Source organism: Electrona antarctica (genome assembly GCF_951216825.1).
Source record: "Electrona antarctica genome assembly, chromosome: 18".
Classification (NCBI taxonomy): Eukaryota; Metazoa; Chordata; class Actinopteri; order Myctophiformes; family Myctophidae; genus Electrona; species Electrona antarctica.
The window spans coordinates 12,237,571-12,251,255 of NC_136799.1; the positions used below are offsets into that span (position 1 = coordinate 12,237,571).

The 13,685-nt window shown below is 42.1% G+C and overlaps 2 protein-coding genes across 3 annotated transcripts in view; one reads left to right on the forward strand and one right to left on the reverse strand.

Annotated features, from left to right (window-relative positions):
* LOC306942472 (phospholipid-transporting ATPase IA-like) overlaps window positions 1–13,685 on the reverse strand; it is a 55,018-nt gene that overhangs the window by 3,778 nt on the left and 37,555 nt on the right. Inside the window, exons 28-34 of one of the 2 annotated variants that reach the window (XM_079528380.1) lie at window positions 13,405–13,483; window positions 8,123–8,184; window positions 7,164–7,220; window positions 6,908–7,015; window positions 3,781–3,869; window positions 3,224–3,316; window positions 1,320–1,411 (exon numbers count right to left, since the gene is read on the reverse strand). In XM_079528380.1, coding sequence (XP_079384506.1) covers window positions 1,320–1,411; window positions 3,224–3,316; window positions 3,781–3,869; window positions 6,908–7,015; window positions 7,164–7,220; window positions 8,123–8,184; window positions 13,405–13,483 — 580 coding nt within the window. Of the gene's footprint in view, window positions 1–1,319; window positions 1,412–3,223; window positions 3,317–3,780; window positions 3,870–6,907; window positions 7,016–7,163; window positions 7,221–8,122; window positions 8,185–13,378; window positions 13,484–13,685 lie in introns of those variants that run through there. The other variant, XR_013792300.1, reaches the window with a different exon arrangement.
* Window positions 9,486–13,006, forward strand: LOC306942477 (C-type lectin domain family 4 member C-like). Its single transcript, XM_079528388.1, has 6 exons — window positions 9,486–9,783; window positions 11,270–11,362; window positions 11,634–11,702; window positions 11,796–11,929; window positions 12,138–12,238; window positions 12,408–13,006. The coding sequence occupies exons 1-6, from the start codon at window positions 9,543–9,545 to the stop codon at window positions 12,541–12,543; spliced, it is 774 nt and encodes a 257-aa protein (XP_079384514.1). The 5' UTR covers window positions 9,486–9,542; the 3' UTR covers window positions 12,544–13,006.

Genomic DNA, 13,685 nt, shown 5'->3' on the forward strand with positions numbered 1-13,685 from the left:
CCCTCAAGGACAACAGTGTTTTATACCGCCTCACGGGTCGACTCAGCTAAGTTGATACCCGTCATTCTGTCTGGATCTCCACTCCACTGTTTATTTTCATCATTCGATGTGCTTTGATATAAGTTGTTTCGGAGATCTCGCCATTTCTGCCGACAGACACAATGTATAAAGTGTGCACTATCTCTCTCTATTAATTAAATGCCTTCCAGGTTGTGTTTGTCGCAATGACACAGACGAGGCGAGTGCTACAGTACCTTTGACTGGCGTCCGGTGCAGAAGACATGTTATGTTGTCTTCATTGGGAGGGTTGGGGAGGAATTGGCTTGTGCCAGATGGCAGGTACAGAGGCTCAATAAAGCGGAGCTAACCCCTCCAATGCATGACTTTCTGAAATTGCGTCATAGGCCAGCCAAGTTTATGGACTTTAATATTTGTTTAAGGCAGTTATGATGTAATTAATTAATGGACTTTTAATGTTTGTTTAAGGCAGTTATGATGTAATTAATTATTTGCCAGCTAACTCTAAGGACTTTAGTGTTTGTTTTATAGCGCAGTAAAGTACAACGTAAGACATCTTCTGGCTGACAAGCCACTGAAGCCAGGGTCTGGCTGACCCTACAAGCCCGACCGCACACTCAGATCAGCCAACGCAAGGAATCTACCTTCACTAAAACACCGGGACAACGCGAGTATACAGTCAGTCAGAACATCGTTACAAGATCGACAAAGTTCTGACAGGCACTGCCAACGTTTTTAATTTCGTTCTTACTTCCTAGTCTATCCGAACAAAGGTTTGAACGTCGGTTGGAGTATGCTGCAGCCTTACGTCTACCTACGACGCCACCATCTCCTGTAAAACAAACTGACCTTCAGACTGGGAATGACAGAGTCATTCCTTGCATGCCTGTCAGGCGACGGGGGAAAGAATGGCATTGTGGGTAAAGGCAGTCACACAGTATTGCAGCAGTGGGAATGAAGTGCATACTATGTACATGGTTTGATGATTCTGATAGGTGAAAACAACCATGAATGACCATCACGGCTGTGTGTGTGTGTGTGTGTGTGTGTGTGTGTGTGCGTGCGTGCGTGCGTGCGTGTACTGCTATACTTTTTGGAGAATTTGAGAAATAGACATAGTGAGGACAATTAGGAGAAGATTCCGTTTGGGTTGGGATTAGGCATTTAGAGGTTAGGGTTGGGGTTATGCCTGATCGATACGGTAAAAGATATTGATAAAATTGTCCTATAGTCTTGCAATACAAACGTACGTGTGTGTGTGTGTGTGTGTGTGTGTGTGTGTGTGTGTGTGTGCCACTCACGCAGCGTATTTTGTTGGATGTTCTCCGGGTGACAGGACGTGTCGGACGTTCTTCTGAAAGCATTCTTCAGACGCAGTGCTCGTTCTGTCAGGCTGTCAACACCACACGGACGAGACAAGACAGAGTTAAACTAAATGTACATTCATGAATTTATATTTACTATCATTTATTTTATTTATTTATTTATTTACATCTGCATAGACCCCATATTTGGCCATGCCTGACAAAGATGGGCATAAAAGGTGATACTGCTGACATCACTTCTGACATCACCATGACTTGACCAGCTCAACAGAACGATGAATTGGCTAATAGATGGCAGTTACAGATCACCTTTTTTACATGCCGGATGTGCGTGACGCACAACAATGTGCACAGAGAGATAACGGTCGAATCCGCTGGTCAGACAAAGCACGAGATGCACGCCTAAAGCTGCAAGATCTGTGGTTGGTGTCAATGCAGGATGCACTCTCAGTCCACGGCCACGCATCACCCTGTGTCCAACCAACATCATCTATCCATTCACTCTGCCCCACCAACAGTTTCCAGTGAGACCCTGCTTCGGCATGACTGTCAATAAGTCTCAGGGCCAGACACTACACCGTGTTGGGGTCTTCTGCATGAGGAACTTCTTCAGCCAGCCCGGTGTCGAGTCGGTCAGACCCACGGTTGTCCAGAACCGCCACAAAAGTCCTCTGCCCGGGCTCTAGGCAGGGCCCCTGCCCAGTGATCCCACGGGCACTGGCCCGTGGGAGCACTGGTAAATTCAGTCCTTTATTTCCGAGTCAGTCAAGGCTGCCTCTGTGATAATCAGGTCCTCTTCTTGGGGTTGGTTATTGCATGGATCATTTGTGTGCAGAATTTGCATTAAAAAGCCATTTAAGCATATATGAAAGTATTGAATAAGTAAAATGACTATTCCAATCAATTACCCATACTTGAATTATGCAGAAAGGTGTGATTATAGGTCTCTACACAATAATGGCTCAAACGTTTATCATATATTTTTGTAAGAATGTGTGTGCAGGTAATATAGGGGGCCACATATTCAATGCATGATAACGACCACTAAGCTATGTGTATGCAATGGTTATCATGCCAAACTGTGAAGTAGAGATGCACAACAAGTAAAAAACATCACACCAGCTTTGCCCACCGATTTGATTCTATAGCTATGGCCCTGGCTCGTGTTATCACACTATAATAGTGTTTCTGATTGTATCTCTAGAGTTACAAAACGTACAAACACATGTTACCACTCATATTAAAGCTTAGAATGGTGAGCAGTTTTCTATAGCCATTAGGAACATGTTGGTTCTTAGCACACACTTCCAAAATGGGGATATTTGCAAGCCTTATTTTAAATTTGTGTGTAATGTGTGTGCAAAATACTGCATTAAAAGCCCATTTAAGCATATATGGAAGTTTTGTGGAAGTAAAATAACCATTCCAATCAATTCCCCATATTTGAATTATGCAGAAAAGTGGTTTGATTGGTCTCTGCACAAAGTAAGGTTCAAAAGTTGATCATATATGTGTTGTCACAATTTGCATGTGGCAATATAGGGGTGCATGTACTCAATGCATGATAACTACCACTAAGCTGCTAGTCTGCGATTGTTATCATACAAAAATGTGAAGTAGAGATGTACAGCTAGTCAAAAATTCAAACAAGAATTTGCCCACCACGAGCAATAGAGCGCAGCTGGGGTTTAACACAGCGTGCTCGTTCATGAAATGATTCAGGCGTGAGTTAGCACTTCCGCTTTTTGAACACCAAATGTTTGGTTTGGTGTCCAAATCGAGAAAATGTGGAAGTAGAGCGTTCTTCCGGATCCTTCAAACGCCACTGAGCAACTTCCATTGAAATGAATAGCTGGCCTAACTCTATGCCTGTAAGTCACCTTTTGCTGAGCACCACAGTTCCTGGGTCCTGAGAGCTGGCCTCCAGTTCCTGTACCTCATCCAGAAGGGTCTTCCACACGGCCCTCCTCACCCTGGAAGGGACAAAAAATATATAGTAAAATAAAACCATCCAGCCACCTTGAGAAGATAGCAGATCTACAATCATTTCTCTATATTTAAAGTGGTTAAGACATCCATCTTCTGTGAATTTGTGTTTGCGAACATGTGTAGGCTATTTTATTTTTTTACATATGCATCGCTTATGTCTTAGTTGTATGTTTTGCATACATTTCATGTTGTATGTTTTCATGACTTTCCACGGGTAGCAAATGGGAAGGGTAGGGATTAAATGGCGATGCAAAGAATGCTTGACTGGTCAATAAAGGAGATGAACCACCCATTGAGCCAGCAGCAACAGTCCACACGCACGCAACTGCAGAAGACAGCCCCGTTACACCTCTGGAGAAGATCTCTGCTCCTTCTAACTGCAGATTAATTCAAAGTATTTAGCGTATTTAGACAGTATTGAGAGTACATGGGAGAGTATTTAGCTCACACAGAGAAGAGCACGTCCAGTAGCAGAGATGTGATGGGGATGAGCAGCAGAATCATCCAGAACACGCCACAGGTGTACATCACCCCGGCCTGGAACACAAACCACACAATAATACATTCATCACTGTATATCAGGGGTTCTCAACGTTTTGGGCTGGGGACCCCCAGAAATGCTTTGGGGCCATGTCTCGAAATGGTTGGTATGGATGGTGTGTGTTGAAGTGGCTCTCAAATTGAATGTGGGGCCCAGGGACATGTGCAACATGTGTTAATGCATGTGTTAATGCAGCATCAATGCAGATGTACTGTACAAGGCCAAAGCGTGCTCACAGCGTGTCACATCTGCTATTTTTTTTATCTTGAAAGCGTTTGAAAATATAATAATTTTGTTTCTTTTTTCTTCTTGTCTGGGAGCTTTCTCTGTTGCTGCCCCCTCCCCCTGGAATGCACTACCCCCAACCATTATGAAATATGCCCTCTCCTTCAAAACCACTCAAAACCCACCTCTTCAGGATGGCCTTTCCTAGCTGAGGCCGAGGTAAGATGTCCCCCCAACGCATGCTTAGCCTTTTATCAATATTTATCATTTATATATTTTTTTTATCAACTATGTATATTATTAAAAACAATTAACTTACAAAAGTCACAACTCATATACATACACACCAACCGACCAACATACCTCTCCTCCCCTCAAACAGATCTTAATCTACTGTAGCACTTCTCTTTTTATTCTTTTTTCGGAATAAAGTTGGTTCCTCTTCTTCTATGTAAAGCAGGGGTGCCCAAAAGGTAGATCGCGATCTACCAGTAGATCACAAGGGCTGTGCAGGTAGATCACATTATATGCCCATAAAAAAAATATTTGTCATTTAAATTTTGCCACTTGAATTAAGGTGACTTGATTGACATTTAGAAGGGCCTGTTAGCTCAAACCCACAATGTATTACTTTGTTTTCAAGATTGTTGTGCACAAACGTCAGTAGCATTACAAAGTTATATACTGTGGAGTAAGGAAACAGCAAGACAGGAGACCTTGGGTGCGTCGAGGTAGTTTACTCACTTTCCACATACAAAATATTACAGTACACACTGTCGGTAGAAAGAAAAACCCTACCAATTCCATTTTCCTTCTATTTCCCATTCCAAGTGTGTTTGTCTTATGTCTTACTGTAGCCTATGTAACCCCCCCCCCCCCCCCCCCCCCCCAGGTAAACAAATTTCAGCAATGCGATCTGATAATTTTTTGGGTGGGTAGATCTTGTTGCATCATAGTCATTTTGAAAGTGGCTCTCAAGTCAAACAAGTGTGGGCACCCCTGCCATTGAGAATGCATTGGGCGTTTAAGTTAAATAACTCCGAAACTACAAATCATTTCAAAGTAAAAAGTTCCAGCATGTGTCTCCACAGTAAGCTGAATTATAAAAAGTGTGAATGGAGTTTCTAGGTGAAAGTGCTTTTTTTTAAGTGCCAATATCTGCCATTGAGCCCCATTGTGAATTTCTCAAATTTGAAAGCACTATATTTCTAAAACTATGAAACATTTCAAAGATTTCTTTTCAGGCAAACATGTCCACCGTAAGATGAACCTAAATAGGTTTGAATGGGGTTTCTAGGTGTAAGTATGTAGGACTAGTAGCATGCCAAAGTTTGTGCTATTGCTATTGAGAATGCATTGGGTGTTTAAATTAAATACGGGGGGGGACATATTTTGACAGCAGAAACTGCCTGTCATAGTTTCTCCCTCCCTATTCCAAAGCCCCCCCAGGTACATTATATATTTAAACTATTTTCAGCAATGGTACTTCCCAATGGTAATCTTGTTGAGCTGGCCATTTTGAAAGTAGATCTCACGTCATAAATGTGTGGGCACCCCTGATGTAAAGAGACTTAGAAAAGCGCTGTATGGGCCCAGGCTGGCCTAGCGGTCCGGGCACCTATAGGCTTCTAATCCAGCCTGACGGCGTGTCGCGGGTTCGACTCCCGATCTCGATGACCTTTGCTGCGTGTCACTCCCCATCTCTCTCCCCCATTTCCTGTCACCATACAGTGTACACTATCCAATAAAGGCAGAAAAAGCCCCAAAAATATCGTAAAAAAAGAAAAGAAAGGCGCTGTATCGGAGGTGCTGCAGTGGAAAGGGTCAGAGAGTTCAAATTCCTGGGAGTGCACATTACTGAGGACCTCACCTGGGCAGTGCAGACAGAGCGGGTGGTGAAGAAAGCACAACAACGCCTCTTCTTTCTCAGAAAACTGAAGAAAGCTGGAATGGGTCCAAAAGTTCTAAGAGCTTTCTACAGAGGCACCACAGAGAGCATCCTGACTGGTTGCTTCATGGCCTGGTATGGCAACTGCACTGACCTAAACCGCAAAGCATTGCAAAGGGTTGTGCGGACAGCCGAACGCATCAGCAGATGTGCTCTCCCCCCTATCCAAGCCCTGTACGATGAACGCTGTGTCAGCAAAGCTCGAGGAATAATGAAGGACCCAAGTCATCCCAACCGCAGTCGGTTTGAGATGCTACCACATGGGAAGCGGTTTCGCAGTCTCAAAGCCACTGGAAATAGACTGCAAAAAAGCTTCTTTCCCCGAACAATCAGATACATGAACGAACTGATAAGAACCAAAGCGTATCAGGGAAAAGGAAAACGCTAGCACCCTCCCGCACCTTTGCCCCGCACCTTTTGCCCTTTGCCCTCGCACTATTGAGTTCAAATTGCACCTACTTGCACCTACTTATATTGAACATAGTCTACTGTGAAGTTAATAATAAAAGAATACTATAATAATAATAATTGTCCTACTACAAGGAAAACATGCACATGTACATATGATACTCTTTTTCTACACTTGTTTGCTCTTTTTTGCACTCTATATTATATTTTGTTTGCTGTGTTTTGCTGTTTTGATGTCGTATTATATTTTTGCTCTTTTTTGCACTCTATATTCTTTTTTGTTTGCTGTGTTTTGCTGTTTTGATGTCATATTATATTGTATTATATTGTATAAGTTTTACTCTTATGTACCTGTACACAAGATGTAACAATAAAGCACAACCTTGAACCTTGAACCTTGTATGAATCAGCTATTATTCGGTGGTGTACAGTGTGTGACTGTGTGTGCAGTACCTCTCCAGGCATGTCGGGGGCGATGGGGATGGTCGGCCACAGGTTGGAGTAGAGCCAGAAGAAGAGCAGCCAGAGGCCCACACTGCCCCACAGAGAGACGTGGCTGAACTGTGGAGGTAGACGCGCACACACGCGCACACGCACACGCACACACGCACACGCACACGCACACACACAGATTCTTCACGTTTCCCAAATTTCAAGGTGTTTGCAACACCGACAATGACTACTTGAGCAGGCGGTCATCCTAACTCACCACGGTCCATGACGACATCTCCAGGCCAGCTTTCAGACACACAGTGACCACCACACACTGCAGGGAGGCAAAGAGTCACACCACATGAACCCCCGGAGCCGCCACCATTTTGGGCTGTAGGTGGAAATTATCACGTCTATTCCATAGGCCTATACTGTATGCTTAATTACGTCGGTGTCCCACAGAGAAAATTACCCGTCTACAAGTTGGACTGTGACACTTGGTGAGCTTATAGGTGGGTTATTTACACAAATATAATCCAGTCTCAAGTGATTAATTAGTCAGCTGTGGGGTGGGGGTAGGGAACTGTGACGGACATTGTGCATTTGTTTGTTTAACTGTATGTAATGTGTTTTTTTGTGTTTTGTTTGTTATTTTTTTTTTTTAATTAGTTTTGTAAATATGAACATTTCCTGATCTTCGAAGATTTTGTTTGTATTTGTGCTGCCATGGGGATGTGGGGGGGAAATATATGTGAATAATTGTTTTGAAATTGACTATTGACTATTGAAAAATCAATAAACATATGTTTAAAAAAAAAATTAGTGTGGTTACTGTAGGGCCTAGGCAACACATTATTGTTCTAGGTCCGAGAACTTTTATGTCACCTAATGTAAACGTAAAGTGACAATCACAATGTGTAATATAAATGGCAAGACAGAATTCATCAAGAACAAAAGACAGAAGAACAGAAGAAGACTGAATTAGTTTCCAAGCAGCTTCCTCGCGGCTCACGTCACCAGAATTGCAACTTTCTAGTTAACGTATGTTGTAACGATAGTGATCGTAACGTGCAATATTTATGCTGTAAAGGTCCCCACACACCGATCGGATTTTTAGCTGCGTTTCTCCATCGGTTTTCCGAAAAACACGTCCTTAACTGTACCACAATTCCACAAAGCCTGCAACATAATTATTTACCCACAAAATGAGGTTTTTGTATAACATAGTGTACTTACTGTATAAACCATGTTCCCTAGCAGGAGGTAGTCTGATGTCCTTCCATTCCATGACACGGTGTCTGCAACATAGAAACAATTCTCTCAGTTCAGTTTGATCCAAACATGGTTTTGTGGCATTTCGTTTCGGGTGCTTTTACATAGACCATAATGCTACGCTACATGTGTAATGTTACATTACTAATACACAGCAAAAACAAAAAATAAAAGCCAGGAAAAGGTGTACACTTATAGTGTACACTTATTAGAGGGTGGGTTACCCTGTCTCCCTCTACTGACTGTCTCTCCTACACTGTCTCCCTCCCAGCTGTCCTACTGTCTGTCTCTCCTACACTGTCTCCCTCTCAGCTGTCCTACTGTCTGTCTCTCCTAAACTGTCTCCCTCTCAGCTGTCCTACTGTCTGTCTCTCCTACACTGTCTCCATCCCAGCTGTCCTACTGTCTGTCTCTCCTACACTGTCTCCCTCTCAGCTGTCCTACTGTCTGTCTCTCCTACACTGTCTCCCTCTCAGCTGTCCTACTGTCTGTCTCTCCTACACTGTCTCCCTCTCAGCTGTCCTACTGTCTGTCTCTCCTAAACTGTCTCCCTCTCAGCTGTCCTACTGTCTGTCTCTCCTACACTGTCTCCATCCCAGCTGTCCTACTGTCTGTCTCTCCTACACTGTCTCCCTCTCAGCTGTCCTACTGTCTGTCTCTCCTACACTGTCTCCCTCTCAGCTGTCCTACTGTCTGCCTCCGTCTCAGCTGTCTTACTGTCCGTCTCCCTCTCAGCTGCCATACTGTCTGCCTCTCCTACACTGTCTGTCTGTCTGTCTGTCTGTCTGTCTGTCTGTCTGCATGGACTAAAGCAAAATAAAATCTCATGACTGAAAAAGTGTTGTCAGGACAAGGCCTAATATGGTTTCATAAACAATTAGCACAATATGTAGAATTATGATGTTTTGGTAGCCATACAGCCAACCAGCTGAAGAAATTGCAAATTGATGTTAAAGTCGGCCGTACCAGCCCTGACAAAGAAAAACTATTTTTTTTATTGTATAATTTTGTATTTTAAAACAAAATGCCAGAGCAAGGGAAATGGCAGCCTCAATTCAAAAGTCTTCTGAGTATGTATGAATCATATGATGGGTGTCTGTCGACCAAAGGCACAATAGCAGAAACTCAACTCTCAAATAAGCTTTTAACAACAGTATACAGTAGCAGTATATTAGCCATGTCTGTATACAAGTGAAGTATCTCATGCCATGCACAAAAGTTTTGTGCAAAAGTTTTGTGCATGACATAAGCAAATATGTCAAAACGTTTTGTGACAAAACGTCTTAACATATTTGCTTCTGCTTTTAGCGTGTTAGTCTTCCTCTTCTGTGACTTCTGTTCTCCAACAATTAACACAATGAATGTAGTTTGAAGATGAACAAGAATGAGTGAGGACGAACACGTATATGCCACACCAGACCTGACAAAGGTGAGCTATGGCCGAGGAGAGAAGGAGCGGGACAAGGAGGGGAGAGGAGAGCTCCTTGGAGGAGAGGAGGAAGACAAGGGTGAGTGGAAGGAGAGGACAGTAGATATCTATGTCACTGGAGGCAACCGGCGGGACCCGGACCCTGTGACACAGCACAATGCTATACGGAAGAACCCAGCACGAGAGCAGCGCAGAGGTAAAATAAATGTTACAATGAATATCTATAACACTATTCACAGGTTATTCTCCAATTCTGAGAAACAGCGAATAAAGCATGCACATCCAAAACGTAAAAGCCAAGGGCTGGGCACTGGGCAGAGACAAATACTAAGTCCACAATGCCCCAAAGGTATTTTATTACCACCAAGCGTAACGCTCCAATTCTCTACAATTTCAAGGGGATAATAAAAACTGTGAAGGTGTATGCATGTACTATGTGTACTATATGTAAATTCTTCATTTCCACTTTACAGCCATTCAGTTGCAAAAAATAAATAATTTTTTTGAAAATAATTTGGCGACCCCTCGAGGGGTCGCGACCCACGGGTTGAGAACCCCTGCACTAAATGACCTGGCGATGTATGATGACATGTCAATGTTGTCATTTACTGGAAAGTCGGACGTCAAGTACTCAACACAGTTGTACAGGAAAGTGTACCCAGTGTCCCATACACTGTACGGGATTGACTGGTTGAGTCACCACCAATATAATAATAAGTAATGGCTGTTTAAAGGCATGATTTAATTCACCTCAAATTAACCAATTAAATTAACCAATTTTTATTTTCCCCTGCACCACGCTCATACCGTTTCACGTATACATGTGCAAATATACAGTGACAAAAAACAGAGTGCCGTGATTTTTGTACGTTTTGCATGTGCTAACATTACTCTAATAGACCCCCGGGTGTGGTTATAATATTCAAATATGTCTTCCCTGTGTATTTTTGGTTTCTTCCTGAAAGCCTTCGAGTCAAAAGGCCCAATCGAAATAACACCATTTTAGTGACATCATAACCCTAGCCCCTCACCTAACCCCTCCCACATTATCATACAACACACAGCTGTGGGTGAGGCTTAAATTCAGGTGGGTGGTGCTAAGGTGAAAACTGGGTATACTTAAACAATATATGCCCAAGACGTCCACAGACTTCCTAGGAACTACCGCATGTAGTGCCCAGGACGTCTATAGCAGAAACATTTTTGTAAAAAGGTAAAAAGGTTTTTCAAAATGTCAAAATGTGGGTCAAAATGTGGGCACCCCACGTCGCTATTTTGAAAGAATGAAAGGGCACATAATGTGTTAATGAACTGGTGGGTGTGGCCACATAAAAACATAATTTTAACACTTTCTATACACTTCCTCCACAAAAAAACATAATTTAAAAAATTCATTCTTTATTATTATTGGTATTACTAGGGAGGTGCCCTCTGGAAAAGCCTCCTTCCCAGGCTTTTCTCCGTAATGAGCTAAGACGGAACGTGTCTGTCAGACTCATTTCCACATTTGGGCAAGGTTTTAACCCGTCAAGTCAATGGTGCTGAAAACATGCATTACTTACTTGTCATCAAGTTACTGTCATCAAGCATCATAACTTGCATCATAACTTGTTAAAGGTGTAACCTATTTTAAAATGTAAATGCTCTGAAGTAACCTCATAGTTTTGTCATATGTTTTCCAGGCTCTGATGAGGCAAAGACCAACCTTGCTGCAGTGTGTCTGGGGCTGCTATGTCTTCTCCTATCAGTTGTCATCATTGCCTTGGTCATACACTGTGAGTATCACTCTATAAACAGTATCTTTACATGTTATACAACTGTTTCCCCCAAACAGGATACTTTATCTAATAGTCAAATGAAAATGTATTATCAAAACAAAGTTGTATGTTGAGCCCAAACTGCACCTACTACAGCACTTGCAACCAATGGCAGTTGCAAGGAGTTGCATTGGTGTGGTTGACCTTAAAACTGTTTTGTTGCAAGGAGTTGCAACTGGTGTGGTTTGGGCTTAAAGCTCATCAGTTTGTTGATTCTCATTTTTTGCAGTTACTGAATTAATTAAAAAGAAAGACAAATTAACTGAAGATCCATCTCAGTTGAAGAGGATTCTTTGTGGTCAGTGAAACATCACAGTTTTTCTTCATTGTTATAAAATCTTCATACTTTATCATTAATCTGAGCATATTTTATGCAAATGTTTGTTTTTAGAATTATCTGGATGGAAGACATTTGGAAGTGGTTGTTATTATATCTCTACTGAAAAGCAACGTTGGTATAAAAGCAAAAGATACTGTAGAGGCAATCAATCAGACCTGATGGTCATAGACAGCAAAGAAAAACAGGTATGGTGTGTGTGTGTGTGTGTGTGTGTGTGTGTGTGTGTGTGTGTGTGTGCGCGCGCGCCCCCGTGTGTGTGTGTGTGTGTGTGTGTGCGTATGTGTCGTCTCCTTATATGTTTGTGTGGTCAGTGTATATTTGTTTGTGTGTTACTGTTGTAACCTATCTATTGAAGTTTGTACTCCAGTAACCAGCAGCTTTTATTATGTCCAGGACTTTGTTATCAGCTTTAACAAGTTAGTGTGGCTGGGTTTGAAGAAGGAAGAAGGAGGAAAATGGACATGGGTAGATGAAACACCACTGACCACACCAACGTAAGACTTTATACGGCAGTATACCTGTCGTCTATTTCAATATCCAGTGGATTTGTTTGTATCTAATATCTAGAATATACTGTAATTTCAGTAAAACATTTTGACAAAAAATATGTTTTATGTTTAAAATCCATCCTTGTAAATTAATTAAAGGCTCCTACTTATACAGGTACTGGGGCAAGGCTGAGCCTAATTACACTGGAAGATGTGTCGCATTAGTGGCTGATGGTTCTAGAATACCTACAGGATGGCACGACAGAGATTGTACTAAGGAATATCATTGGATCTGTGAAAGACTTCTGTAGTGAAATCATCATTTTCACAACGCATTGGTTAACAGGTGTGTTGGCTGTGATAGTTTGTGTTTGCTTTGCTTTCTCTGCCTTGTGTCTTTCTACCCAGTATGCACTTTAGACGTTGCATTACAATTGATATTATTTTATATGATTTAGTTAAAGGGGAGCCTACTGAGTGTGACTGTGAATTACATGAATCTGATCTGTTCCATTTTAAAACCATGTTCATATAGATCAGGGGGTCAGAAGTGGCCCACGATGTATTGTAATTTATTTATTTTATGAGTTATTTTTGTTTTACTGGAGTCCACCTTTTATCTATATTTGTATTTCAATGCATATTTTTTGTTTTTATCTTTGTGTTTTTGTGTATACACTTTTATTTGTCTTTGTTATTTTATGTGAAGCACTTTGGTCAACTGTTGTTTTTAAATGTGCTCTATAAATAAAGTTGGATTGCATGATCTCCACAGTGACGTGATCTGGTTGTGGGTTGTGTGTTGGTTGTATCCTACTTTGTTGTGGGTACTAATCAAAATAAATGTTTAGGTTTGTTCATTACGGTACATACTGAATTGGTGCTCAAAGTGGGGTCTGAGGACCCCCAATGAGTCCTTGGGAGGGTCCCCAGCAAAAGTAGCATAACAATCATTGTACCAGTACCACTTTATCCATTTATACGATGGCTACTCAAAGATAGCAAGCAGCTCTACAAGCTCAAAGCTTGTGACTTCGTGCCACGCTGTAAGCTTGTACACCTGCAATGTTTTTTGGGGGTTTTTTTTAATAGCCGATCGAAAAGCTTGCTCAAGTGGTGAAACACATGTGGTAGTGCTGAGTGTACCGTGCATGTGGTAGTGCTGAGTGTACCGTGCTTGAAGGCCAACAGGGGGAGCCAGAAGAGAATGATGGAGTGGAGCAGGCCATTCAGACAGTGGGCCCCAAACACCTGCACAGAAGGAACACGTTTCTTTTAACCCATTTTTTGACCTGAGATCAGATTCTAAAAATGTCTTCTACATCCTGACAGTTTTCTGAAAAAGCTATGTTTCTATGTCAGTGGTTCTTCGATTTTTCAAAAATAGCAGACCTACAAGCTCGTAGCGCGCAACTCGGTGGCGCGCTATGAGCTTGTAGATCTGCTATTTTTC

What these genes read in the sequence shown, in the direction of transcription:
- LOC306942477 (XM_079528388.1), top strand. Translation starts at nt 9,543, where the DNA reads ATGAGTGAGGACGAACACGTATATGCCACACCAGACCTGACAAAGGTG. An exon ending in GTTGAAGAGGATTCTTTGTG is followed by an intron (nt 11,703 to 11,795) that starts GTCAGTGAAACA and finishes GTTTGTTTTTAG; the next exon opens with AATTATCTGGATGGAAGACA. An exon ending in ACACCACTGACCACACCAAC is followed by an intron (nt 12,239 to 12,407) that starts GTAAGACTTTAT and finishes CTACTTATACAG; the next exon opens with GTACTGGGGCAAGGCTGAGC.